Genomic DNA, 27151 nt, shown 5'->3' on the forward strand with positions numbered 1-27151 from the left:
TGATTGGAGGGCAGGTCTCAGGTGAATGCCAAAGCACTTAATAGCTATTCATTATTAGGGGAGAGGAAAATTCATTACTGTAGATCTATTCTCTAGGACAGAAGTCCCCCTGGGACTGGTTTTGTGGAAGACAGTTTTTCCATGGATGGGGTGGGTATGGTTCAGGTGGTAGTGCGAGCAATGGGGAGTGATGGGGAGCAGCAGGTGAAGCTTTGCTCCTTCTCCCAAGGCTCACCTCCTGCTGGGCGGCCTGGTTCCTAACAAGGGGTTGGGAACCACTGCTCTAGGAATTATTTTGGTTAGTTAATCTGGATGCCTTTGATTTCCTTTTCTTGCCTGACTATATACTGTCTAGGACCTGAGAACCTTGCCTAGTTCCTGCCTTTAAAGTAGTGAGAACTCCAGGAGGTTGGTTTGGGGTTTAACACCTGTATAGGTAAAGGAAAATACACTTTGGGAGATGAAGAGGTAGGATGGAGGCTTCTGTATAAATCTAGGACCCTTGGTGAACTGCATGTTAAGGGAAAGGAGGATTAGGACAAATGCTACTCATTACCAAAATAAGGAAGTGGCAAGGAAATAGATATATACCTAGGCTTTAGGTGAAAAATGAATCCCCTAAAAATTGACACCCCAGGCCTGCACATCACAATGATTTGCAGTCTGAATTTACATAACCCACATGATCTAATGACTCCCAAGCAAAGACATTAACAAAAAAACAATTGCCTTCTTGTGATACTTTGGTGTCTTGGAATATTTGTTTTTGTCTTAGTTCTTTGTTGACTGGATGCTGAGCCAAGTATATTTGTAATCATTAAAGAGAGTTCAGCTTGAAGTTGTTAGCATAATGTTGACCTTTTCTTTCTCTTCTTGTGAATGATGTAATAGCAAAGAGAGGAATTAGAATCAAAATATAATTTTATATATTTGGAAAAATTAGGAAACAGCTAAAAATGTCAAATCAGAAAGTAAGTGGAATGGCTTCTAAAAGCAGAGAAAATCAAGCAGCGTTGTAAACAAGCAAACAGGGAGAGTTTTCCAGCAAGGAGTACTTCCTAAATTTGAGAGTACATATGGAGGTAAAAAGTAAATTTTTCATTTTCATTAATGGTAAATATAGCAAACAGACTGGTAGGAGAAGCTTTTCTGGACCCAGTTTGTTGCCAGAACCTGAGAAAGTGGGATTAAGTGAGAAATCATGTAACAAGCCGTATGTGGAAACATTCAGTTTCAGTGGTATATGAGTCAGGAAAAGGGTAGATTTTTCACTGAAGAATTTTACAGCCATCTATCTTAATTGGCTGAGAGAAGCAATTGATAAACAGTATAACCAAAGCCAAAGATCATAAAGAAGACTTCAGGTAGCATGGAACACAGTCTATGTTCAGAAAAAAAAGCCTCAGTCAAAGATAAGTAGGTAGAAAAGGAATCATTACAGGATCTCTAGTACAATACAACAAGAAAATGAGATCATTGAAGGAACTGAAAACAATTGGAATATGAAGAACAGATCTCAGCAAAACATCTTTATAGAAGAAATGAAAATTATTCCCAAGTTAAAATATAAAATGAAATTGCTTCCACAAACAACAGGAAACACCACAGCAGATATAAGAGTTCAGGGAAAAGATAAAGCCTGAGCAATGAGGAGCAAGAACTGAAGTAGAAGAAAACATGTATCACATCACTGAAAGTGAAATTTGAAGGAGAACAGGGAGAATAGACAGGGCTGAGGACACTGATGAGGACTTGGAAAGGGATACCAAGTATAGAAATCAGGAAAAAAAATCAAAATGAAATGGAAATACAGTCAAACATTAATTAGGGAAAGGGAAAAATAATATATATGGAATTAGGTAAAGGAGATCCAAAATACACATAATTGGAATCCCAGAAGAAGAAAATTGAAATAATAAAGATATTTTGGAAGACATGCAAAAATGTCAAATCACTTCTGACAGAAAGAAAAATCAGGCCAACATCAGATTTCTCTAGAGCCATGTACAATGACACAGTAGAACAGTGCCTGCAAAATTCTTTAAGAAAATCTGACCTAAAAAATTGCCTCCATACAAATTATTGTTTAAATACAAATTCAAAAAAATCTTTTTGTCTTTTGCTTTTATATTTTTAATGTGAAAAAATTAAAAGAATTCACGAGCCCTTCTTTAAAAATCTACAGGTGGGTAAACATAACCAACTAAGTAAGAAATGACAAGAAAATGTACAGCAAAGAGAATGGCAAGGATAATTTAGTTGAACACTTAGAATTTAACAACCATGACAATTAAGGGGCCAGAAGAGATTGTAAATGTTATGTGCTTTGACACACAATAGATTTTAAGTGATGTAATTACATATGTAATACATGAGTATTACAATAGGGAGAAAAAAGTAGAAAGTAGGAGGTAGTACAGATATACTGATTCCCTCATCTTTTGTAGCTGGAAATCAAAAGATGTAATATAAAATAGAAATGTCAAGTATTACAGGTATTAGTATACTTGAATACAAATATAATGCAATAAACTAAAATTGGATAGTGGAGGAGAAGGAACTAAAAGGGATGAAAAGGAAATACACTTCATGGTAATTATTATGTACTCCCTAAAAAGATAGTTTTAAGGGTATTATATGAAGAATAGTTATAAAGAGAACCACTAGAACAAAAAATAACAAAATGTTTAAATTATCACAAAAAATACATCCAAAACAAAGGAATGAAACATAGACTATATATTAAGTGAAAAACAAAACAAAACAAAACAGTTTTAATGTATAATAGTGCTTGCTTTGGTAGCACATATGTTCAAATATAAATAATATAATTGCAGAATAAAAACACAAATTATGTCAATAAATTTAAATAGGCCAAACTTATTTTAAAGGATTAGGTTAAATCACAAGCCAATAATCAATTCTAAAAGTGATTCAGAAAGGTTGAAAATGAAAGTGAGGACATACTCAGCCATAAAAAGAAATGAAACTGAGTTATTTGTAGTGAGGTGGATGGACCTAGAGTCTGTCATACAGAATGAAGTAAGTCAGAAAGAGAAAAACAAATACCGTATGCTAATACATATGTATGGAATCTAAAAAAAAAAAAAAAGGTTCTGAAGAACCTAGGGGCAGGACAGGAATAAAGACACAGACATAGAGAATGGACTTGAGGACACGGGGAGGGGGAAAGGTAAGCTGGGACGAAGTGAGAGAGTGGCATGGACTTATATATACTACCAAATGTAAAATAGATAGCTAGTGGGAAGCAGCCACATAGCACAGGGAGATCAGCTCGGTGCTTTGTGACCACCTAGAGGGGTGGGATAGGAGGGTATGAGGGAGATGCAAGAGGGAGGAGATATGGGGATATATGTATATGTATAGTTGATTCACTTTGTTATAAAGCAGAAACTAACACACCATTGTAAAGCAATTATACTCCAATAAAGATGTGGAAAAAAAAAGTGAGAACAGTTACATTAGGCAAATTCAAGCAAAAAGAATATCAAACATGGGTGAATTCAGAGCAGACAAAAAGCATTAAACAAAAACAAAAGAAATGCCCTTTGTAATACTCAGGGGTGCAATTTGTAATGAAGAAGAGTATTTACAAATATACTTTCATTAATATAGTATGAACATTTATAAATGAAAAATTATCAAAGATATGAGAAGAAATAGAGAGTAGGAGACTTTAAATCACTTTTCTCAGTTCACTGGCAAGTGGACAAAAGGTATCTAAGAATATAGAAGCTTTCAATCTCAAAAATAAGATCAAATTGATATACCTAACTCTATAGCCTGAAAACAAAGTGCCTTTTTCATTCAAGTTCCCATGGAATAGTCACAAAATTTGGCCACACATTAATCCATAAATAAAATAACAAATTTTAAGAGAATATAAAGGGAATAGAAAAACATTTTCTGGGACTTCCCTGGTGGTCCAGTGGTTAAGACTTCACCTTCCAATGCAGGGGGTGCAGGTTCGATACCTGGTTGGGGAACTAAGATCCCACATGCCTCACAGCCAGAAAACCAAAACATAAAAAACCCAGAAGCAATATTGTAACAAATTCAATAAAGACTTTAAAAAATGGTCCACATTCAAAAAAATCTAAAAAAAACATTTTCTAATCATAAGTTAATAAAAGAACATATTAAATAATGAAAAAATAAATTAAGGAAATAAGAATTATCATCTTTCCCATTTTGTGGGAAAAAACAGCCTCTCTCTTAAAGCAACATTCAACTACTCTACTAGACAACTAAAAAAAAATATCTAAACCCCAAATTGCAAAATATTTAGAAATTCAATAGCAATGTTAGAACTCCATTGTAATAACTTGTGAAATACTTCTAAGGCACTACTCAGGGAAATATTAATCATCTCAAAATTTATCTTATAAACAAGAAAGAATGAAAGTATATTAATTATATATCTCAAGAAGCTTTTAAAAAATCCAATAAGATGATCCTATGGAAAGCAGAATGAAGGACTTAAGAAGGATAAATACAAAAATTAATGATTTAGGAAACAGAAAAAATGATAGATAAAACTAAAAAGTAAATGAAAGCTATTCCTTTGAAACATTAATAAAACAGAAAAACCAATAGCTAATGTATAGAAAGCGTTCCACTAGAGAAACAGAATCAGTAATGAAAAATGAGTAAAAGAGAAAAACCAATAGCTAATCCATATCAGTCAGGGCTCCTCTGGAGAAACATAATGGCTTATATGATTGTGGGTCCTGCCTAGGAAAGTCTGAAATCCTTGGGACAGGCCATCAGGAAGGACAGGCTGGAACTCTGGCACAAGCTGAAATTGCAGTCCCTAGCAGAGTTTCTTGTGGGAAGCCTGAGTTCTGCTCTTAAGGCCTTTTAACTGATTGAACCATGCCCACTCAGGTTACTAGGAAAATCTTCCTTAAAGTACACTGATTATAAACTTTAATCACATCTACAAGATACCTTCACAGCAACACCTAGATAAGTGTTTGATTGAATAACTGGGGACTGTAGTTGACCGTCACCTAATCTAATCAAGAAAACAGGCAGGTAGCACAGATTCCTCATATAGCAAAAGATAATTGAGGAAATACCTACAGATTAAAAGAAAATAGGGAGAACCATAACAGCCTAGTTTTCTAAGTCTATTTGAATGAATTTGAAAACACTGAAGAACTGGATAATTTTCTAGGAATATGTAAATGATCACAAGTAATGCCAGAAAAAGTAGAAAAATCAGAACATCAATTTCCATCAAAGACATAGCAACATTTTTCTAAGAGCTATGCTTTGAATATCATTAAATAACAGATAATTTGATTGCCTTTTAGATTGTTCTATAGCATTACTGCCCACTAAAACTTTTTGTGGTGGTAGGGATGTTCTAACTCTACTGACCAGTATAGGGAAGCATGTGACTATTGAACACTTGAATGCAGCTAGTTCTATGGAGGGCCGAATCTTAATTTTATTTAATTCCAATTAACTTAAACTTAAGCAGCCATGTATTGCTATTGGCTACTGTACTGGACAGTGCAGTTCTAGAGCCTATAAAAGAAAAGCGTTCATTCTTTGATGAAGTAAGCATAGAATTGATAAATAATAAAGATTGAATATAAAAAACCCATAGATCAATCTCATTTATAAAAATTGATGCAAATGCCCTAGGAAACAGAAGCTAGTAGCACTTTAAAATCATAATATATAAAGACCATATGGGGTTTATTCCAGGATTTACAAATGATTCAGAAAGAGGAAACAATATAATTTGTCATGTTACAAGATCAACAGCAAAAACATGCCTAGAGGATGTCCACCATCATGAAAAATTGTGAACATCATTGTAGGGGTACTAACCTATATAATTAGGGAGAAGGAGGGAGGGAGTTTGGATTGTGCGCTACGCGGGCCTCTCACTGCTGTGACCTCTCCCGTCTCCGGACGCGCAGGCTCAGCGGCCATGGCTCACGGGCAAAGCCGCTCCGCGGCATGTGGGATCTTCCCGAACCAGGGCACGAACCCGTGTCCTCTGCATCGGCAGGCGGGCTCTCAACCACTGCACCACCAGGGAAGCCCTGGATTGTTCTTTTGAAAAACCCAAAAGAATCAAGTGAAATTTTATTCAGATAAGAGAATTTAGAAATATGAGTGGATATAAAATCCACGTAAAGAGAACAATAGCCTTCATATCTGCAAATTATAAACAGTTGGAGGATATGATGGTGAATAATCCAGTTATCAAAACAGCAACAACGAGTAAAGTTTCTAAGAATAATCTGAAGAAATGTGTAAGATCTAGTTGAAGAAAACATTATAATCCCCTGTGGGACATAAAGGAGATTTCATAAGTTGAGAAGGATGCCATGTTATTGGACAGGGTTATACAAGTTAAGTCAGGAATTTAGTGTCATTTTACTAAATCACCAGTAGGACTTTTTTTGGTTTGTTTTTGTTTGTTTCTTGCAATAAGGCAAGTTGATTTTAAATTTCATATAGAAAAATTAAAAAGCAAGAATGGCCAGGAAAATTTTTATCATTAAACATAAAGTTATACAAATTGAAATAGTTTTATAGTAGCACATAAGTAGACCAATGCATCAGAATAGAAAGCCCAAATATGGACCCAAATGCATGTGGGAATTTCAGCTCTGATAAAGGAATTATTTCAAATCAGTATATGGCATTGACCTATGTAGAAAAAAAATGTTGCACAATGCATACCTAACATTCCTAGACCAAAATGGATTCCAAGTGGATTAAAGATTTAAGTGCAAAAAGCAATAATGAGTAGAAAAATCAAGGAAGTCTTTAAAAATAATTCTGGTTAGGACAAGGCTTATCTAAGCATGCCACAAAATATAGCAGTCATGAAAATATTTATAAATTCAACTATATTAAAAAACCTTCATGACAAACGCAAAGTCAAAAGACAGATTGTCTAGGAAAAATATTTACAAGTCATATTCCAGAGGACTGAGTCCTATACTATATAAGTGACGTTTATAGATTGTTGGGGAATAAACCAATAACTCACTAGAAAAAGAGGTAAAACTGGATTAGATAGTTCAGAGGAAAGAACATACAAGCATCTCATAAACTCATGAAAAGATGTGCACCCTCCTTTATAATTAGAAAAATGCACAATAAGTTTCACTGAGATGCTAATTTTCATCAATCAGATTGACAAAGATTAAAAAGTTTGAAAACAGTGTGTTGGGAAATGTGTGGTAAAGAGACATTTATTGCTGTAGGAGAGCAAATTGCTATACTACTCTTTATGGCCATTGGATTTGTGTTTAGCCAGATTTTGTGATTGCAATTTCAGGGGAATGTTGGAGAGGAATACAGGTTTCAGCATATAAAGAAGACAGTTCTGCGACTATCTCACACCCCAGTACTACATTTGTGCTAGTATTGTACTGTGATAGTAACATTGTACAATGGGATGTAGTAGTCCACATCACACAATGGTGGTCTACAATTGCCTACTATAATTTGGGCCCTTGGCTTTTAATTTCCTTAGTGCCCATGAAGCCCTATTTAATTCATTCACTCATTCATTCGTGTGATAAATATTTACTCTGTCCTAAATCCTAGAAACTCTTCAACTCTGCACCTATACTCCTAATTCTCGCTCTAGACATAGCAAGTTTTGACCTGCAAATTGTAGACACAGTAGTTTGCTCTCACACTCTTTAATGTTGATTTTGCTATTTTTTCTGTGGCCTTATGAACCAGGGCACTGGTTAGCATCCATCTTTCTGCTTGTCCCGGCCCTGTGCAACCTACTAGCTCAGCTTACTGTCTATTGTGTCTCCAGTGAAGTGAAACAGTGCAGCGATACTCTGCCTAAGACATCTGCCGTCCCAACCGCAGGGTGTTAAATTCAAAAACAAATATGGATGGATTGCCTACTAAGGCATAGAGCTAGAGATACAGCAATTATCGAGGGAGAACTCTTCTGTTCTGATGGCTTGTGGGATGTAAATATTCAACCAGAGAAGTACTGCCCAGGGATCATGGAGCCTGCTTCTTTGCAGGAGCCTTTCATTTAGGGCTGAAAGGGACAGACCAATTAGGAATGTGGTTCAAGCATGCCCTTGAGTAAGGAATGTGTTTGGTGAAGTGAAGCAGGTGTGCCAGCTGGACTGTGAAATCTTCCCACATAAGGAAAAGAGGAAGTGTAACTAGGGAGGCAAACCTGTGCTCCTTGTCCAAGAGAGGCTGTAAGGAAATGGGCATAGCTGAGGCTGACTAGGGATGACTGCCCAATTGAGAGGGAAGAACTCTGTAATAGGGAAATTCTCCCCAGAGTTCTGCAGACTCACTGCTGACAGCCATAAAGATTAAATCAGGCAAGAGTTGTAAGCTAAGGAATTCTGTACTAAGGAGGTAAAGATGAGAGGCAAAACTTAATGCAAAGCAGGAGCTATATCTACATATATAGGGAGAGTGTAGAATCCTTCTCTTTGTAAAAAAGTAAAAGAGGCATGTTCATGGGAGCAGAAATTCTTTGAACGTTTATAATTAAATGGGCTTTAATTATGCATAGGGTGGTAAATGGTAACTGATGTGAATTGGAGAAAAGGGAAAAGTCTATCAGTAAGCATATGTGTGTCCCAAGTAACTAAATATTAAAGAACTATCTAAGGCATGATTCACTCTTTACATACAATGAGGAAATGACAGAAGGGTCACTAGAGCTTCAGGGAGAGACGATGGGATTGGTACTTTCCCCAATCTTCCAAAGGGCATGGTTGCTCTAACGGTCTTTCCCCTGGGTCCCTCCCACTACACGTTTTCTACTCCAGCTTTGGCTGCAGGGTATTAATAAGGGAATTAACAGATGATCCAAAATACTACAAATGCACATTGCTGAGCTTCCATCATTTTATTCATTATAGCTAATATCAAGAGCCTAATACATGTCAATCACTATATTTAGTGCTTTACATACATTATCTTTTTCTAAAGAAGCCTTTAAAATGGAAACATTATATGCATACAAATCACATAAATACACAAATACATATACATGCATAAGTCATGAGCATATTGTGTGGTATCATAAAGTGAGCATACCCATGTAGTCACCACTTAGGTCAAGAAGTGGAATGTTCCCAGGACTCCAGAAGCATTCCTCGTGTCTCCTCCCAGGGACTCCTCTCTTTCTTTCTGAAACTTACTGCTGTCGTGACTTCTAACACCATAGGTTGGTTATATCTCTTTTCGAACTTTGTGTAAAATGGAATCAAGCAGTTTGCATTGTTTTCCTCAACATTACGTTTGTGAGATCCACTCACTGGGTTTCATATAGTAGTAATTTATTCAATCTTGCTGCATTCTAATGTGTGGCTGTCACACAAGTTATTCCTTGCAGTGTTAATGGAAAGGTGGAAAGTTTCCACCATTTGGCTATTATGAATATTGCATTCAAGAACATTATTGTACACATCTTTTGATGAAAATATGTATGTATTTTGGGTATATACCTAGAAATAAAATTGCTAGGTCATAGGATAAATACATATTTAGTGTTAATAGAAACTACCACATAATTTTCCTAAGTGGTTATATACTATTTTACCTTTTTATTAGCAGTGCATGAGAATTTCACATGCCCCACCTCACCAACTTGGGGCATTGTCTGTTTTTAAAATTTTAACTAGTCTGGCAAGTGTCTAGTGATAATTTCATCATGTGCTATAGATTGAATGTCTGTGTCCCCCCCAAATTAATGTGTTGAAATCCTAATCTACAAGGTGATGGTAGGGAGGTGGGGCATTTTGGAGGTGCTTAGGTCATGAGGGCAGAGCCCTCATGAATGGGATTAGTGCTCTTAGAAAAGAGACTCCAGAAAGCTCCCTAGCCCCTTCCACCATGGAGGACACAGTGAGAAGTCTGTGACCTGGAACAGGGCCTTCACCGGACCATGCTGGCACCCTGATCTGGGAACTACTGCCTCTGTGAGAAATACATTTGTATTTTTTATAAGCAACTGAGTCTGTGGTATTTTGTTATAGCAGAATGAACAGACTAAGACATTGTGGTTTTAAATCTGATTTCCCTGATCATTAATAAGAGTGAAACATTTTTTTAATTGAAGTATGGTTGATTTATAATGTGTTAATTTCTGGTATACAGCAAAGTGATTCAGTAATACACACACACACACACACACACACACACACATTCTTTATAATATTCTTTTCCATTCTGGTTTATCACAGGATATTGAATATAGTTCCCTGTGCTATACAGTAGGACCTTGTTGTTTATCCATTCTATATGTAATAATTTGCATTGGCGAATCCCAAACTCCCAGTCCTTCCCTCCCCCACTCTCCCTCCCCCTTGGCAACTACAAGTCTGTTCTCTGTGTCTGTGAGTCTGAAGAGTGAAACATTTTCACATGTTTATTTGCAATTTGGATATCCCCTTTTGTGAAGTGTCTGCTCGGGCCTCCCGCCCTTTTTCTTTTGATTTCTTTGATGTTTTCTTATTGATGTTTAGGATATGCCTATATTTACATGCTCATAAGCTCTAGTCTTAGGCCCTGATTTGCAGTGGGGGTAAGGTAGGGAACAGAGAATCCAATCTAAGACACGGGTTTCTCTCTTAGTCCTTCCAATTTAAGGGTGGTACCAGATTTTTGATATTGCTCATCCCTGGGCTGTTTTACTGTATCCTGTTGGGATTCTCGAGCTCTTCCATTACCTGTGTAAGCAGCTTCCTGTATTAATTTCCTTGTTCTTCATATGTAGAATGGACTCTGTTTTCCTCGGTAGGCTCTGATTGATAGGCCTTTCTGGCCTCTACCCCTCCACTATATCACCTTACTACTTTTCCACATTCTGGCCCTATTCTCACCTTATAACCTCGGATCTGCATGGGCTCCTGACAATTTTTCTTCACTTTCTCACTATAAAGAAGTCATCCGATCTTAGTAATTTATCGTTTCTTTGTTGCAAGAACAGGAATACACAGCATTGCGTGGTAGTTAGGCTCTTAAACTGTGGAGACTGACTGCCGGGGTTCAAACCATGACTCTGCTGTGTGATGGTGAGCAGGTTTTTGTCCTCGCCCTGTTTCACGTTCCTCACCTGCAACTCGAGAACAAGAATATTCCAGTTAGGATTAAATGAGTTTATTTTTGGTAATCACTTAGAATGATCTTGATAGACTAAATGCATTTAATAAATGTTACTTTTCGTGTGACTCCAAAATCTACATTTCTTTTTTCTTTGGGCTGTGCTGCGCAGCTTGTGGGGTCTTAGTTCCCTGACCAGGGACTGAACACTGGGCCTTCAGCAGTGCAAGTGCCAAGTCCTAACCACTGGACCGCCAGGGAATTCCCCCAAATCTACATTTCTAATCCTCTTTCTTCCTCAGGCTGCAACTCAGCATATCCTGATTCATCATGGATGTTGCCCTTAACAGTTCGACAACTTAATTTTATTCATTTACTTAAAAAATACTTGCTGTATATCTATTATGTTTCATATTTCTTTTTTTTTTTTTTTTTTTTTTTTTTTGTGGTACGTGGGCCTCTCACTGTTGTGGCCTCTCCTGTTGCGGAGCTCAGGCTCTGGACGCACAAGCTCAGTGGCCATGGCTCACAGGCCTAGCCGCTCCGTGGAGTGTGGGATCTTCCCGGACCGGGGCATGAACCCGTGTCCCCTGCATCGGCAGGTGGACTCTCAACCACCGCGCCCCCAGGGAAGCCTTATGTTTCATATTTCTTGTTGAAGGCCTCCTTGTCACTTGTAGCTTAATATTTTGGAAACCATATTCTCTAACTACTCTTTCCACCAGCTACTCTCCCCTACCCCTCAAGATAAACTTTTATCCCTAAGATTTTTGATAGTATCAGTTGTCTTTTATTTTCCTAGTAATAATTGCAATAGTAATAATTGTAATAAATTATATGGTGGCTTACATTTTAAAAAGCATTTTCACGTATCTAATACTGTTGTGGACAAGATTAGTGTCTTAATTGCATATTCCCAGCAGCTAACACATTGTTTAATTTACAGTAAGTGATCGAGAATTTTTTTAAATTTAACTTTTATTTTATATTGGAGTATAGATGATTTACAGTGTTGTGTTGGTTTCAGGTGTACAGCAAAGTGGTTCAGTTATACTATACATATACCATTCTTTTCCCATATAGATGATTACAGAATGAGTAGAGTTCCCTGTGCTATACAGTAGGTCCTTGTCGGTTATTTTATATATGGTAGAGAAATGTTTGTTAAGTGAGTTATTTTATGTCTTAACTTTGTGAGATATAGCAATGTTGATTATCACCAGTTTCCATATGAAAAAGCTCCATGGAGTTGGGTCAACCATTACCTGCTTAACTTCTTAACTCAGAAATTCACACAATATTTAAGTGGCTGAGACAGAACCTTCATTAGTTTGGAAAATTTGTAGTTACTTTTAATTTATTCCTATCCTTCACTACTGCTGCTCGTGATCGTTCCTTTGAATTCTGTGTCTACTCTGGATTCTGATACACAGTCTTTACCCTAGACTTTCCATCCCATGCCGGGGCCTCCCTGGCTGCAGGCAGTCAATGCTCTAATCCACTGTTCACAAGGAGCCCTGGTCAGCCTGAGGAGCATGGTGGGGTAGAGTAGTCAGCACACTGGGGTGCAATATAAAGCTTGCTACTAAGAGCGAGCTTTCTGACCTTGGCTGCTGTGGGTCTCAGTTTCCTTATACATACAGTAAAATGAGGGTTGAGTGGTAGGATCTGTGTGATCACGTGAAGTGGAAACATTCTGGTGACATCCCTCTGCTTCTGTAGCTGTCCTTCTGCCTCATCTTAATGCCCTTTATATCCCAGCTTTACCTGTGAGACCAACTTCATATTGTTCTAGTTCCTCCTTTCCCCAGCAGGCAAGTCTCTACCCAGATGTCTAAGCCCAGTAGGCTCATTACCTATCTCTGTCTTCCTAAGTTTTTCTGTACAAGAGGGTAGGTGCAAGGATGAGGTGCGATTACCAAGGTCCCCCTCCTCTGAACAATCAGAATCACACTTCTCAGTGCTTCATACTTTGCTACCTTCTATGTACCTTTTTGTTTCATGGGTCAGGGCATTATGTGCGTATATTTTTATTCACATGAAGTTACATCACAGTTTAGCCTTCCAAATGTTAAGGCCTTTTCAAAAGGAAAATAGCAAATCTATCAAAGCCCAGGATTGTGGAAGGGTAAAAATCCACTCTCACCATCTTTTCTTTAGTGATAAGCCACAGTTTGGATGTGGGGAGGGCTGGGAAGTGACTTTGTGTATATATGATTTTCAGGTTTTTTATAGCATCAGTCCACCAAGTCATGTCCTTTTTGCCAACCCTGAGCCACTGTAGTTATCCACACTCCATATGTTGGACTCTTCCTTCTCTGAGGTCTGGAAGTAGTTCCATGCAAGGATGATGCCATCAGGGAACTTTCCACATACTATATTAAGAAAGAGTCTCAAAAATATAAGCAAAAACAGTGTGATGGTACAAACTAAAAATACCACAAGGAAGAAAACTCAAAAAGAATGAAAGACCATGGAAATATTCCTATACGTCTAAGAATCAAGATAGCAAATGATGTGTCCATGAAGGCAATGCACTTAGAGAAAAAAATAGGAAACCAAAGAATGGGGGGAAGTACTGCAGTTTGAGACTGCAGAGGAACCAGATACTTATGCATAAGCTCTGGACCTGGAGGGAATCTTGTTTTGTAAAGAAACAAATTCAAATAGGTGATATAGGACAATCCTCTGTAAATACGATTTATGTGTAAATGACTGTGTGGTAAAAATAACCTGTGGCCACTTCTGAGGTCTTTGAAAACAAATAAATTCTAGGGTGCCCGTAATGGATTAAGTAAAGTCTTAAGTAATATATGATAATCGGACATAAACCAAGAAAAAAAAATATGCACTGGGGAAAAAAAAAAGATACAACTTACCTATATGACAGCCAGAGTTTTCAGAGGATGGATTTGGAAGTCTTTATGTTCTTATCTGGCAAGGTGCATCTGTGATGTTTCAGGCATCAGAGCTCCAGCTTCTGGTGCAGGCTGGGTTCAAGGGAAGGGTATGGTCCATCCTGGCCTGCTTAGGTGACACAGCCACCGGGATGTCAATTTTGGGGTTAATGCTCAGCCATGTGAGGGACGTAGGGAAATTGGGAAGGGAAGAACTCTCAGCCTTTCCTTCTTGTTCACATTCATTCCACTGTTGATGCTTCACTTTGATTCCTGAAGGTGGGTTCTCTGGATCCCTATTTAGAGTCTTGGTCCAGTATGGGTTCCCAGAGAATCTGGGACCTTGATTCTGGACTTTAGGCGAGAAGCTAAGCAGGATTTCTCTGCCTGTTTTTCTCCACATTCAGGTTCCATGGGGCTGGTTGCCTGTATGATACCCTTAATTTTGTAACCTGTTCATGGAGCCCCCTGTTTGGTGACAGGACTTTGGTCCTTGATCTCCTAATACCTTAAACACCATCCAGGGTACTGAGTGTCTCCTTAACTCCCCTAGCACCACATGCTCTTTCACTTTGGCTCTTCAGTATTTTTGTGTTGCAGTTCCTCCCTCCCCTTCCTCCCCTCCTGGACTCCCACTCTTCCTTAAGACTGCTATCTTCCCCCTTCCCCATCCTACTTTCCTTTGTTATGCTTCCACTCTTCTCCCATGGTGCATAGGCCTGACTCTATTAGAACATGTATCAGTATCGACTCACTTGTTTGAGTCACCCACTGGACTGTGAGTTCCTTGGAGATGGGCTCTGTATCAGAAAACCTTGGGAAATAATGGTTGGATTAATTCATTCACTTTCCCTGTTCTGGCTTTCTGTTCCAGTACCTGATCTGTCCATTCCAGGCACAAGAGCTAGGACCCTGTCTTGCCCTTGCCAGCTAGTATCTCCCCTTGATAACCAAAGCTCACGTACTAAACCTCAGTCCAGGGCCTTCTGCCTGTGGAATCATGCATGTTCTTGTCTTCTGGCATATATAGTTGACCCCTGAACACCACTGGGTTTGAACTGCATGGGTCCATTTTTATGTGGATTCTTTTCAGTAGTAAATACTACAGTACTACACGATCTGCATTTGGTTGAATCTTTGGATATGGAGGAACTGTGGATACAGAGGGCTGACTATAAGTTAGATGCAGTGGAGGGTTGACACCCTAACCCTTGTGTTGTTCAAGGGTCCTTTGTAATCCGACTCCTTCATCTCATGTCACTGGTGAATTAAGACTGAGAAGTGCTCTATGGTTAATTATGCTTTTTTTTCAAGCCAGCTAAACTTGTTTTCTGTCATTACGAGGTGCCTCTCAGTGCTCCTCTGGTCCTTATGGGTGGGTCTAGAGCAGTTCTCAAAGTATAGTTCCTGGGAACCCTGATTAAGAACACCTGAGATTCTTCATTAAAAGTGGAAATTCCCAGGTTCTTCACCTTCAGAAATTCAATAGCAGAAAATAGATGTATGTTGCAGGGCTGGCTTCATGGGCATGTGATCTGTGCAGTTGCCCAGGCCTGTACTTAGAAGGGCCTTGAACTTGGTTTAAAGCTCTGCTGGTGCTGCCTTGAAATTCTTAGTAATTTTTGAACAAGGGACCCTGCATTTTCATTTTGCTGGGCCTCAGAAATTTGTAGCTGGGCTGGTTGTGTGTGTGTGTATATTTGAGAGTAATGTCAGAAATATCCATTTTGAAGAAACAAGCACTCCCTAACTTTCTTCAGAAACTTACTATGAAGACTTTTTAAAAAGTTTATTCCTAATGTTAGTGAGGATATGAGGAAAAGAGCAGTCTCATTTATTACTGTGGTAATGTTATTTTCCTAGAGGGAAATTTAATTTTATACACATTTAAACCTTAAAAAGTTCCCTTGGATTTGAAATTCAAAATCTTAATACATTATTTTCCATATCTTTGCCCTTAGGGCTAATTTTTTTTGTTTTGACTTTTATTACCTTTATTTCCAAATTTTATTCTTATTAAGGTAATACATGCCCATAGTTTAAAAATCAAGCAATACTAAAAAGCTTATAATGAAAAACAGCAGTTTTCCTTCTTTATCCCTCCTCACCCCTAAATCCTACTTCCTAGAAGTAATTCATTTAGCTATACCTTCTGGTATTTACTCCTCTCTTTCTATGCTACTTATTGATTTATCAAATTTAATCTCTTAACTTCCTGTTATAGTTGAGATGATTTAGCTTTCTTATACCTTCCCATAATCATTCTAATGTCTTTAATGTATATCTTTTTTGCATGTTTTCCTAGAAATTTATTGGTTTTATATGCATGCGTTTTCAGGTAGGTTTATGGAATTACGATGTTGTATACTTGTATCTTACTTTTTCCATCAAGCTCTGTGTTTAGAATTTGTCCATGTGGCTTTATACTTGCACATGTATCAGATAGTGTGAAGAGATTTATTCACTGCAGCACTGTTAGTGACAGAAGAGAATTAATGCCAAACTAAATGTCTATTACTAGAGGATGGATTAAACGAATGTAGTAGAATACTCTGCCACAATTAAAAAGCACGGATTAGCTCCCTGGTCAGTAGGTGCAGAACAGGTGCAGGTGGATCAAAGTTTCTATGGGTGAAGATTGGAACATCACTTGACATGAGCCCTCTGTGTGGGCCATGTGTGGAGGCTGGGCAGTTGATCCATAGGGCATCTCGATGCACCAAGGTGCCCAAACAATGCCCTTCCCTCCCTGTGCTTTTTCTCCAGACCAGCTTGGCTATCACTTCCTAGGCAGTGGTTCGTCTCTTGAGTCACTTTTCTCCCTGGATCCCAGTCTTTGGAATTCTCCACTTTTCCTTGTTCCTTGGATCCCAGTCTTTGGAATTCTCCACTTTTCCTTGTTCCTTTCCTGCCTTTCCCACTTTCAGCCCCTTTTATCCAACTGGGAAGAACTCCAATAGCTTATATTAAAATAAGGCCAAGTCATTAATAATAGAAGAAATGTTTTCATTCCTTATAGGCAAACCCTTCTATTACAGAAAAGGAAAAAAAAAAGGACTAAATGTTCAAATATAAGTATATACAGCCAAAATTTCATATTGTTATATTTTGTTCATTTTTTTTTAAACTTTTTCTTTTTAAGGTAGAGTTTATTAATTAATTAATTTATTTTTGCTGTGTTGGGTCTTCGTTCCTGTGCGAGGGCTTTCTCTAGTTGTGGTGAGTGGGGGCCACTCTTCATCACAGTGCGTGGGCCACTCACTATCGTGGCCTCTCCCGTTGCAGAGCACAGGCTCCAGACGCGCAGACTCAGTAGTTGTGGCTCACGGGCCCCGTCGCTCCGCGGCATGTGGGATCCTCCCAGACCAGGGCTCGAACACGTGTCCCCTGCATTAGCAGGCAGATTCTCAACCACTGCGCCACCAGGGAAGCCCTATTTTGTTCATCTTTATGTTCTTCCCTTCTTTGCCATATCCTTTCTCTTCCCCTAGGGGAAGAAGGCTCGGGAAAGTATCATTATAGATCCAGGCTCAAGGAAGGTAAACCTGTCTCAAAAGCAGTGATAGTGCAGGTCTCCAAATGAAGAGTGGTCAAGTAATTTGTTATGAACTGGAAGTGAATAATTTCCTTGGACTTCCTGTTGGAATCTTACTACTTCAACTGTGTAAAGACTGTCCTATGATACCTACAGACTACCTTTACAAGTCCAAGTTTGTTTCTTACTATGAATGTTAATTAGCCATATAGGAATCTGTCAAACTACAACCTCACCACGTCTCTCAAGAGCCCTGTGGAGGCAGCCTGTGAACCAGGTCCGGGAAGATGTGAGTCTCTGGTGCAGACTGGGGGAAGCTGCCTTTGTTCCTGGTGTGGCAGGTGCATCGCTTACATCAGGCCCAGTGGAGGCTTTGTTCTTTACCTGTTGGCTCTTAGCACTTAGCTCTCAAAGGTTTATCAGAGGGCTCGTGGTGCCTTAAATAAGGGGAATAATAGTAGATTGGGGATGGGAGAGAGGTACAATTAAAGGGATGGGAAGGGTCTATCAGATATGAAACCCAGGTCTGTGATTTATTGTTCTTCTGATCATACAGGTGCCTGAGAAGGAACACAACTAAATAATCAGATAAATTTAATATCTCTTCCCTGCTCCCTTCATTCCTACAGACTTGGCTGGGAAAGTTTTTTTTTTTTTTTTTTTTTTGCCTGAGAGAAAGGAGTCTTGCATATACAGGCAAAGCTCTGTTTTAGGCCAGTTAAGACCTTAGCCTCATTCATAGTTTGCCCCGTTTTTTGCACTCAGGGCCCAACCTCATCCACACATTTGTTCCCATTCAACAAATGTTTATTGAGCTTCTGCAAAATGGCAGGTACAGTCCTGTGCACATCTGAATAATAGTTTTGAAAATGTGTACAAAGCTCTTACTTCTGAAGGGTGAACAAAATCTCACATGTTACTAGATGGATTCCACTGAGAGCTAAACAATTTTACAAAATTCTATATGTGTAATCAGTTTATTGATCACTTTTAACACAGTTGGATAGGTATAAACATTTTGATTTTTTCCGCCTCAACTTCTGTTTCCAATCAGGCTCTGTAGAATTTGTTTCCTGCCTTTTAATGCTATTTGGGGCAGAGTCCACAATGTTTCCTTCTCTTTAAATTAGTAAAAGTTGAGATCCCCTGCTCTGCTGGCCCTGTAGTGGGCCGACTTGTGGCTTTGGGGATACAGATTCAGTGGGGACAATGGTTTGTGTGATTTTCCTCCTACTCCAGCTGTTTGCATTGTGGGTAGGGGGTTAGAAAGGCAGAGTCTACTATTTCACTATCTTCCTTTTCTACTTTAGCAACCTTGGAAATTATGGTTGGGGGAAGTGCTAGTCTGGTTCTGAAATTTCCCCACTGCTTTGAGACTTAGCTCTTCAAGGTGTGGTGGTGAGTAAGCAGAGGAACAGAGACAAGTTGCTCTTAACTCAATTGACAGCCTTGTTTGTAGCCACCTTATTAGTGGTTACCATGGTTCTCTCACTGTCATTGACAGATTTTTGGTGCAGCTCCGGCACATGCATGAGTTCTTTGGAAGGACCTACAGAAACTTCCAGACAGTTCCCTGACATGAGACTTCAGAGGCCCCTCCCTCTGAGATCCTACTTCCAGGAGACATGGGTATTCTTTTGCTGCTGGACCCCCTTGTCAGACTGCCCTCACCTGAGGAACCTGCAAGTTAACTCAAGCCCAGCCCACTCAGTGGAGTTCGTTTGATCATAAGAAACTCATATGTTCTTGTCATGACATCTACCCTGTGTTCTGATCACTAGCTGTTCACCCTGTTGGTGAAGGATTCCCTCCACTCTACATGGTATAAGATGCCCAGACACAGACCACCCGACACTGGACAGATGAGACTGGCAGCAGTTTATTGTCACTTATACGCACAGCCCCGTGGGGAGGAGGGCACCACATGCCATTCAGGGTTACATGCAGTTGTACTGGGGAGTAGAAGGAACCAGAAAGGCTTCCTCTCCCATCCACAAGGGACATTAGAACTTACCAATCACTGCGGACTTTGGCACATGGAATGGAGAATTCCTCTCCTCGCTTTCTTGCTTTCCTGATAGTTTATTGTCAGCACCACCCCTACATCCCTGCACCAGGATCGCATCTTTTCTGCCGCTCCTCAGCATTCTGCTTGAGGTGGACTTCTCTCCTTCTACACATTCTCCCTGAGTGAAACCATTCATTCCCATTTAAAAATGACCATCTATATATTTATGATTCCTACAACTATATCTCTATCTCAGAACAGTCTCCTGAGTTCCAGATCTATGGATCTAGCTTCTTGGATGTCTCCACTTGAATACTCACAGACCCTTCAACCTTAAAAGCCCCAAATCAAACTCATTGTCTCCTTCTTCACCTCCCAGCCTGCTTCTCTTTCAGGGTTTCCTGTACTGGTTAAGGACACCACAGTCCACCCACTTGCCAGAAATCTCAAGGTCCTCTTTGACTCCATTACTCCCCCCGCATATTTAACCCATAACCAAGAAATGTCAGTCTTACCTCCCACAAGACTCTCAAGCCTGTCCATTTCTCTCCATCAGCCTCCTCACCAGCCCAGTCTACCATCACTTGACTTTTGGTCACTTGACTTTTTTGGTCCCATAATAACTCCTTAGTCAGTCTTTTTTCCAGTGTTCCCCTCTGTAATTTATTTCCCCTCTGCTGGCAGAGTGAACTTTCTGAATAGACCACATCATTGCTTTACTTAAGGACATATAAATACTATTCAGTGTCTTTAGGATACGCACTCTGTAGTATGGGTTATTCATGTGATTGCTACCAACTTTTCAATTTGCTTTTCTGTCTACATCCCATGCATTTTATACCCCAGCTCTATTAAACTCTTATAATTTTTTTCAAATCTTCTCTTATATAGCTTTGCAAGTGCTGCTTCCTCTGCTTAGAATACACTTTTGATCTTGCTTTTGCAGACCTTTCCCAACCTTTCATCAAGCTGATTCCTACCGAGCCTTCAGATCTTAAGCTTAGACTCTATTTCCTCAGGTTGCCCTTCCCTGACCCCTGAGATTTGGTTAGAACCCACCAATATGTATTCCAACAGCATCCAGTATTTCTCACATCATAAGATTTATCACTACTTGCTTAATTTTTGGACACTCCTCTTAGCACTAGGAAGGCAGGGATTGTGATAGCTTACTATTACCCTAGCCCCAGTGTCTAGCACGCAATATACTTTTCCTGAATTGATCAAATTTTACTTAACTTTGCTAAACTCCAGCTTTAAAAGTGGGAATAATTTTAGGGACTGTCACTACCCCATTAAGAAAGATCTGGGAATAGATGCCTAGAGAGGCGAGAATATCTAGTGAGGGGCAGAGGTAAGATTAGAACCCATGCAGTCTGATTCCAGATTCTTGTTTCTTTGCCTTCATGCAATGCTCTCTCTCAGGGAGTCTTATTTTGTTGCCTCTCTGTGTGGCTCCTCTGCTTTTATTCCTCAGCCACGATTTGGAGACTGTGTGTAAGAAAGGGTGTCTGCTGCAGTCCAGCACACGGACAGCTCGGAAATGTGACAGCTCATATCTGGAAAACAAGAAAGGAGAAAAAGGAATAACAGAAGGTACCCAAAATTTCCAAAGCAGAAGAATCTGTGAGCTCTTCCAGACAGAGGCAAAAACTGCCGTCCAGAGAGCCTGGATGCTTCACAGCACAGGAGAGCAGTGGACACTCGTCAATACTTAGCCATCAAGAAGCAGGGGTTCAAAGGGGCCCATTATGCAGTTAGCTTTCAGGTTTGATAAATATTTATTGATCTGTCTTAAGCCAAGAACTGTGCTAGGCACTGGGGATATGGAAGCAGTTCTTCTGTCAAGGGGTTTGCTGTGAGGTGAGGGAGGCAGACTAGGAAATGGACAACCTGAATGGACTGCTAAGGCAGCCACCGGCTTAGAGGGGTGTGGTAGCTCATGAAAGGAACACCTCGTAAGTTATTTAGAGAAGACTTTTTGGTGGAAGTGATGTCCAGAACGAAACCAGAGTAACTCAAAGAATATAGTGTCTTTCAGAAAGATTACAGATGAGAAATGGTGGTGATACAGTGAAGAAGACATAGTCTGAAGTCAACTAGTGGATCGTGGTATCAGTTCTAGTTCTGTCAGTTACCAACTGTGTGACTTGAAGCAAAAGTCAGTTGACATTTCCACCATTAACCTAAAATGTGGACCTAAAAATGCATACCTCATAAGGTTATTGAAAGGAGAAAGTAGGCTATTATATTTGAAGACTGTCATGAAATGCAAAGTACTATAAAGCTGAAGTGTTATTAAGTGAAATAATGTATACGACTACGACTTAGCATAGTGCCTGCCATGTAGTAAACCCTCAGTAAATGGCAGTCGCCTTCTGCTGTATACCACTCCCTTTACTGGTTTGGAATTCCTGTTCCCTTCAGAGATGAGTTTCTGAAGAGCTAGAGCCACATGACATATGCCGCTAATCTATACCTCAGTGTCATCTCCTGCGTGTTTCTTTCCTCTCCCATTTTCCAGAGCTAATCCCACAACCAGGCTTTTTATGGCGGATGGGTGGTGTTTCCGTGTTTTCTTTCTCCCCTTTTACTACCTTCGTGGCAGGAGAAATAGGGGCTGGAAAATGATGTGGTGAGTGCCCCGTTAAAAGGGGGCCTGAGCTTTTGCTGTAAAATGATTTAAAATCTAACATTTTGGAAGAATTTTTGGCCTCATAATGGATTTGTCTGTCATTTTCCCAAAAGTGTAATTTGGAGATATCTTGATTCTTTTTTTCCTCAGTTTTTGTTGAGCTATAATTGACATATAATATTGTATAAGCTTAAGGTATGCAACATGATGATTTGATATATGTAGATGTTGTAAAATGAATACCACAAGTTAACATCTATTACCACATGTAGCTACAAAATTTTTTTCCCTTGTGATGAGAACTTTTAAGATCTACTCTCTCAGCAACTTTCAAATATGTAATACAGTATCGTTACCTAGAGTCATCATGTTGTTTGCTACATCCTCAGAACTTAATTTATCTCATAACTGGAAGTTTGTACCTTTTGACTGCCTTCATTCAATTTCCCCAAACCCTGCCTCTGGCAACCACCAACCTGTTCTCTTTTTCTATGAGGTTTTTTTTTTTTTTTTTTTTAAGATTCCACTAATGAGTGAGCTCATACAGTATTTGTCTTTGTCTGACTTATTTTACTTAGGACCTTATGATAAGTGTCCTGATTCTTAATTTTATATAGCATATCACTCTTTGTTTAAAAACTTATTTCTTTTTAAATAAGCTTTGAAGGTTATACCGTAGTAGGGGTAGAAATGATTTTTTTTATGGTAACTCCATATTCTTTAATGAAAAAACCTCAACTGTTTTAGTTCTGTGTTGCTAAGGGATTAATAGTGCAATGACTAAATTAATACTGACAGTGAGAAGGGTCTTGAAGCAACTGAGCAGTTGGCTTATAGAAAATCCAGGGAAGGAGGAAGTATAGAACCAAGTGACCCTGTCGCTATGAATCTGTTTATTACTCTTTGTTTTTAGGTGAGGGCCAACTGCAGAGGACACAGAAAGGCAGGGCAGGTATGTCTAGCTGATCAAAACATGCCAGCAAGTCCAAGCATAGTGCTTGGTACACAGTCGGTACTTGACTATTAAGCACCCATTCTACCCAGCACTGTACCAGGCACAGGGTTTAACAGTGAGAGAAACAGTTCCTGATCCCAATATGCTTGTGATTCAGTGATAGAAACAGACTCACAATTAAGCAACGAAAGCACAATGGGAAAAGTGCTATCCTAATATAATTTTGCACAAAGAACTTTTGGGGCAAATAAGAAAGATCAACAAATTGCCTAGGTGGGAATGAGGTAAATGATACTGCTCTAGAAAATGTAAGGCAGCATTTATAAACAGGATAACAGCACAGGATAAATAGGTAAGGGCATTAAAACTGTTTTTGATGGCTAGTGAGGCAGAATGAAAAACATTATCTTCATAAAATGTGCTGATGGAGATAGAGCCAGGACCTGAACTCAGGACTTGTGATTCCAGGTCATCTACCCTTCCTACCATATAATGCAGCAGCTTATTATCTAAAAAAAGCAGCACATATATTTTTATAAATTGCACATGTAGTTGAGTCATTGTAGGCAACAGATCTGGAGAAGATGTTTTTCCTTCAAGGTTTCAGACTCATCTTTTCTGGCAGCTCTGCTTGGGCCCAACTCTGATGTTTAACTTCTGATTACACATGGGGCATGTGATGTATCTGTTGTTGTGGGCATTTAGATGGAGGAAGAACACTGGAGCAACCTTTGGTCTTTGATCCCTGGACTGCTGAAAGAATGGCTTCGTGGAGAAGTCGAAAGGGAGTAATGAGCAGGGGGAGGCAGCCTCTGCAGCTGCACGTGGTTAGAACAGGTTTGACCACCACCCAGCTTCTCATTGTTACCCCACTTTCCTGCTCAGACTGACCCTCCCTGTCCCACAGCCTTCCTTCTTCATACAAAAGGACAGATCTAAGAGCAGTTGCTAGTCCAGAGGGAATTGAGGAGGATGGGTAACAATTAAGAGTCAGCCCTATAGGTAGTCTTGTTGGTAGTGAGAGGGGGTCCGTTTATAGTGTCAAGGAGACTCATTCTCATTCTGGAGGAAGACATGCGTCTATTCCTCAGGGGATGTCGTCTATGAGTGTGGGGGGGATGGCTGCAGGGTGGACTGATCCTGAGAGCAATGTCAGGGAAGACCTATGACAAGTCCAGGACTCTCAGACCGAGCTCTTGACCTCTCAAAAGCTTCTGTAGGAAGCCTTGCTTCTTATGCTGCAGAAATTTCAAAGACACTGGACAGAAACTAGAAAGAGATGACCAGACCTTGAAAGAAGTATGGTCTTCCCACCTAGGATCTCAAAAGTCTGTAAAGCTAGATCGTACTCTAGATGAGCTCCTTGAATGTTACCTACCCCTTCTCAGTAGAGGGAAAGAAAATCACTCCCTTCAGTAAGAAGACACAGAACATTAAGGGATGAGCAGAGAAACATTTTTAACACAAAATACTTTAGTAGAAAGATGCACAGACAAAAGAGTCTTTGACTCCCCCAGCACCACCCAAGGCAACAGTATAGCAGGTATGTACCAGTGGCATGAAACCAGAAAAACTCCCGGGAAGCCCTGGGGAAAAACACGGTTTCCTTAAAGAGACACTAGTAGAAGTAGAGATTATTTTCTTTTTAGCCTTTTTTTGGTGAATTGAGTGATTAAACAAATCTCTGAACTACTTCTGACTGCTGGTGCTGTTGGTTTTGTTCTATTTTTTCTTTTTGGTGTTATCCAGGAAGTGCCGTGGTGTGTGCCAATGAAGAATACCTTTATGATTCTCACTCCAAATAGGGTAGAGCTCTTTTTTGAACAACTTGTTATTCTTCATAATGACTAGAGAGAAGCTGACTCCATGGAGAGAACCAGCAGCCAGAGAGAACTGGATTAGCACAGAGAGACAAGAGCTGTTCACCATTTACAGCCTTGGTCAGCATTCTGAAGACCATATTGGATGGAAGCAAAGCCTCTAGGGTAAATCAAATAATAAAGGCTGAAATTTCAAGGGCTAAACCAGTGATTTCCAACTTTCTTAATTAAAAAAAAAACATGCATCTCACCTTTCCCAAAGGTTCTGGTATAATTTTCTTCCTTACTGTTTACTATTATCCTGCTGGGAAGATTTTATCCAGTTTTATTTTCTGTAGGTTGTATTTTGAAAGTAATAGAGATTTAAAAAAATTTTTTCAAACATAAAATGACCACATTTAATATGCTTTTAAGAAGTCCCCTGCCCTACCCTGGAAATCTGGTATGCTTTTTAAAAAATCATGCCCACCTTCCTCACCTGTTAAATACCCAGTTGAAAATGCTTGGACAAAAGTTTGAAATATGTGGAGACAAAGATGATGATTTTTGTAATAAGGGTGCTGAAGCAAGTTGTGCACATCTCATTACAGGATAGACTGCACAGGACAGACTTGTGAGGTTGGATGCAATGAGAACACATACTGCTCTTTATAAAAAGGGTCAGTGGATTAAGAAATGTTTCTGCCCACAGCTCTGCGTAGGGAATCTTTGACCTTCTTGTTCCTCAGACTGTAAACAACACAGTTCAGAAGGGGAGTGATGATGGTGAAGGTCACTGAGAGAAGGAGGTCTTGTTCTACAGAATTTTCTGACTTAGGCTTGAGGTAGTCAGTGGAGGCACAGCTGTAGTGGACCATGACCATGGTGAGGTGGGAGGCACATATGGCAAAGGCCTTCTTCTGGCCCTCGGCTGAGGCGGTATTGAGGATGGTGGAGATGAAAAGAACGTAGGAGATGAAGACCAGGCCCATGGGAACCAGGATCACTGATAAACTGACAACAAAATTGATGATCTCATTGACAGTGGTATCAATCCGGGAGAGTTTTATGACAGGGAGGATGTCACAGAAGAAATGACCAACCACTCTGTGACAAAATGGTAAGGTAAATATGGATGTCACCTGGACAGCTGCCATGGCCAGGCCAGTGCTGAAGGCTCCACACATCAGCTGGACACACACCCTCTTGCTCATGATAAGTGCATATCTCAGGGGGTTGCAGATGGCCACATGGTGGTCATATCCCATCACTGTGAGCAGAAAGCGGTTGTTGATGGCTAAGGTAACAAAGAAGAACACTTGAGTGGTACAGCCTGCCAAGGAGATTGGCTGGTTCTGGGCTATGAGGCTGGAGAGCATCCGTGGAATGGTGACCAATGTGTACACAGTCTCTGAACTGGCCAGGATGCTCAGGAAGAAGTATATGGGCATGTGGAGGTGACAATCAATGTGGATAATGGTCACGATGATGGCATTGCCAGCCAGGGTTAATGTATACAGGATGAGAAAAACTGCAAAGAGGGTGATCTGGTGTTCATGGAATCTGGAGAATCCTAGGAAAATGAACTCTGTCACTTCTGTGAGGTTTTTTCTCTGCATTCTTCAGTTTCAGTGCCTGAAAGCAATGCAGGGAGTCAACATGGAGAAATTCCCATCGTGACCTCTAAAACAGGGATAGAGAGAGAAGTGTGGGGACACACACACACACACACACACACACGCACACACACACACACATGCACACACACACACACGGGTCTATTTCCTCACTGTATAATCAGGAGGGTGCTGGCATAGCTCTATGGCTGCTTTAGCCTCCTCCCTTTTTTCAATTTTTACTGTCTCCTTAATCTTTTCTTAAGCCTCTAGGGAATGACCAATATGTGAGACTACTTCACATATCCTTTCAAGTTCTTATCCTGAATATGTTGTTGTTTTTGTAGAGCGTGGATGGAAGGTTGTTTCTTTTAATGACATGTAAGCTGCAGGGCACCTGAGCCTCCACCATCCCAGCTTTGCCTTTGTTTATCTTCTAGGGAAAGTACGAGAAGCTGGCACAACAAAATGGAGACGAAAGAGTTAGACTTACTGAATTAAAATCACTGGTGCCACTTAGGAAAAACTTCTGGGAACAGTGTACAGGGAGCAGAATTAATCTCAGGAGAGCTGGTCTTTAGGGACACGTTAGTGGGAGTGAAATTGAGG

General features: G+C 39.8%; 2 protein-coding genes across 2 annotated transcripts in view; one reads left to right on the plus strand and one right to left on the minus strand.

Annotated features, from left to right (window-relative positions):
- The window catches only part of CRP (C-reactive protein), a gene marked incomplete at both ends in the record, with an annotated part of 107415 nt that extends 82483 nt beyond the window's left edge, over nt 1-24932 (plus strand). Inside the window, 3 exon segments of the mRNA XM_082657754.1 lie at nt 21015-21133; nt 23086-23124; nt 24877-24932. Of these exon segments, the coding sequence (XP_082513880.1) occupies nt 21015-21133; nt 23086-23124; nt 24877-24932 (214 nt within the window).
- Nucleotides 24933-25615: 683 nt separating this feature from the next.
- Nucleotides 25616-26545, minus strand: LOC309828151 (putative olfactory receptor 10J6; the record flags this gene model as incomplete). The annotated part of the gene is made up of 1 exon (XM_082663277.1): nt 25616-26545. The coding sequence occupies one exon, from the start codon at nt 26543-26545 to the stop codon at nt 25616-25618; it is 930 nt and encodes a 309-aa protein (XP_082519403.1).
- Between the last annotated feature and the right edge of the window lie 606 nt (nt 26546-27151).

The sequence above is a fragment of the Grampus griseus genome (assembly GCF_964374135.1).
Source record: "Grampus griseus genome assembly, chromosome: 1".
NCBI classification, from domain to species: domain Eukaryota; kingdom Metazoa; phylum Chordata; class Mammalia; order Artiodactyla; family Delphinidae; genus Grampus; species Grampus griseus.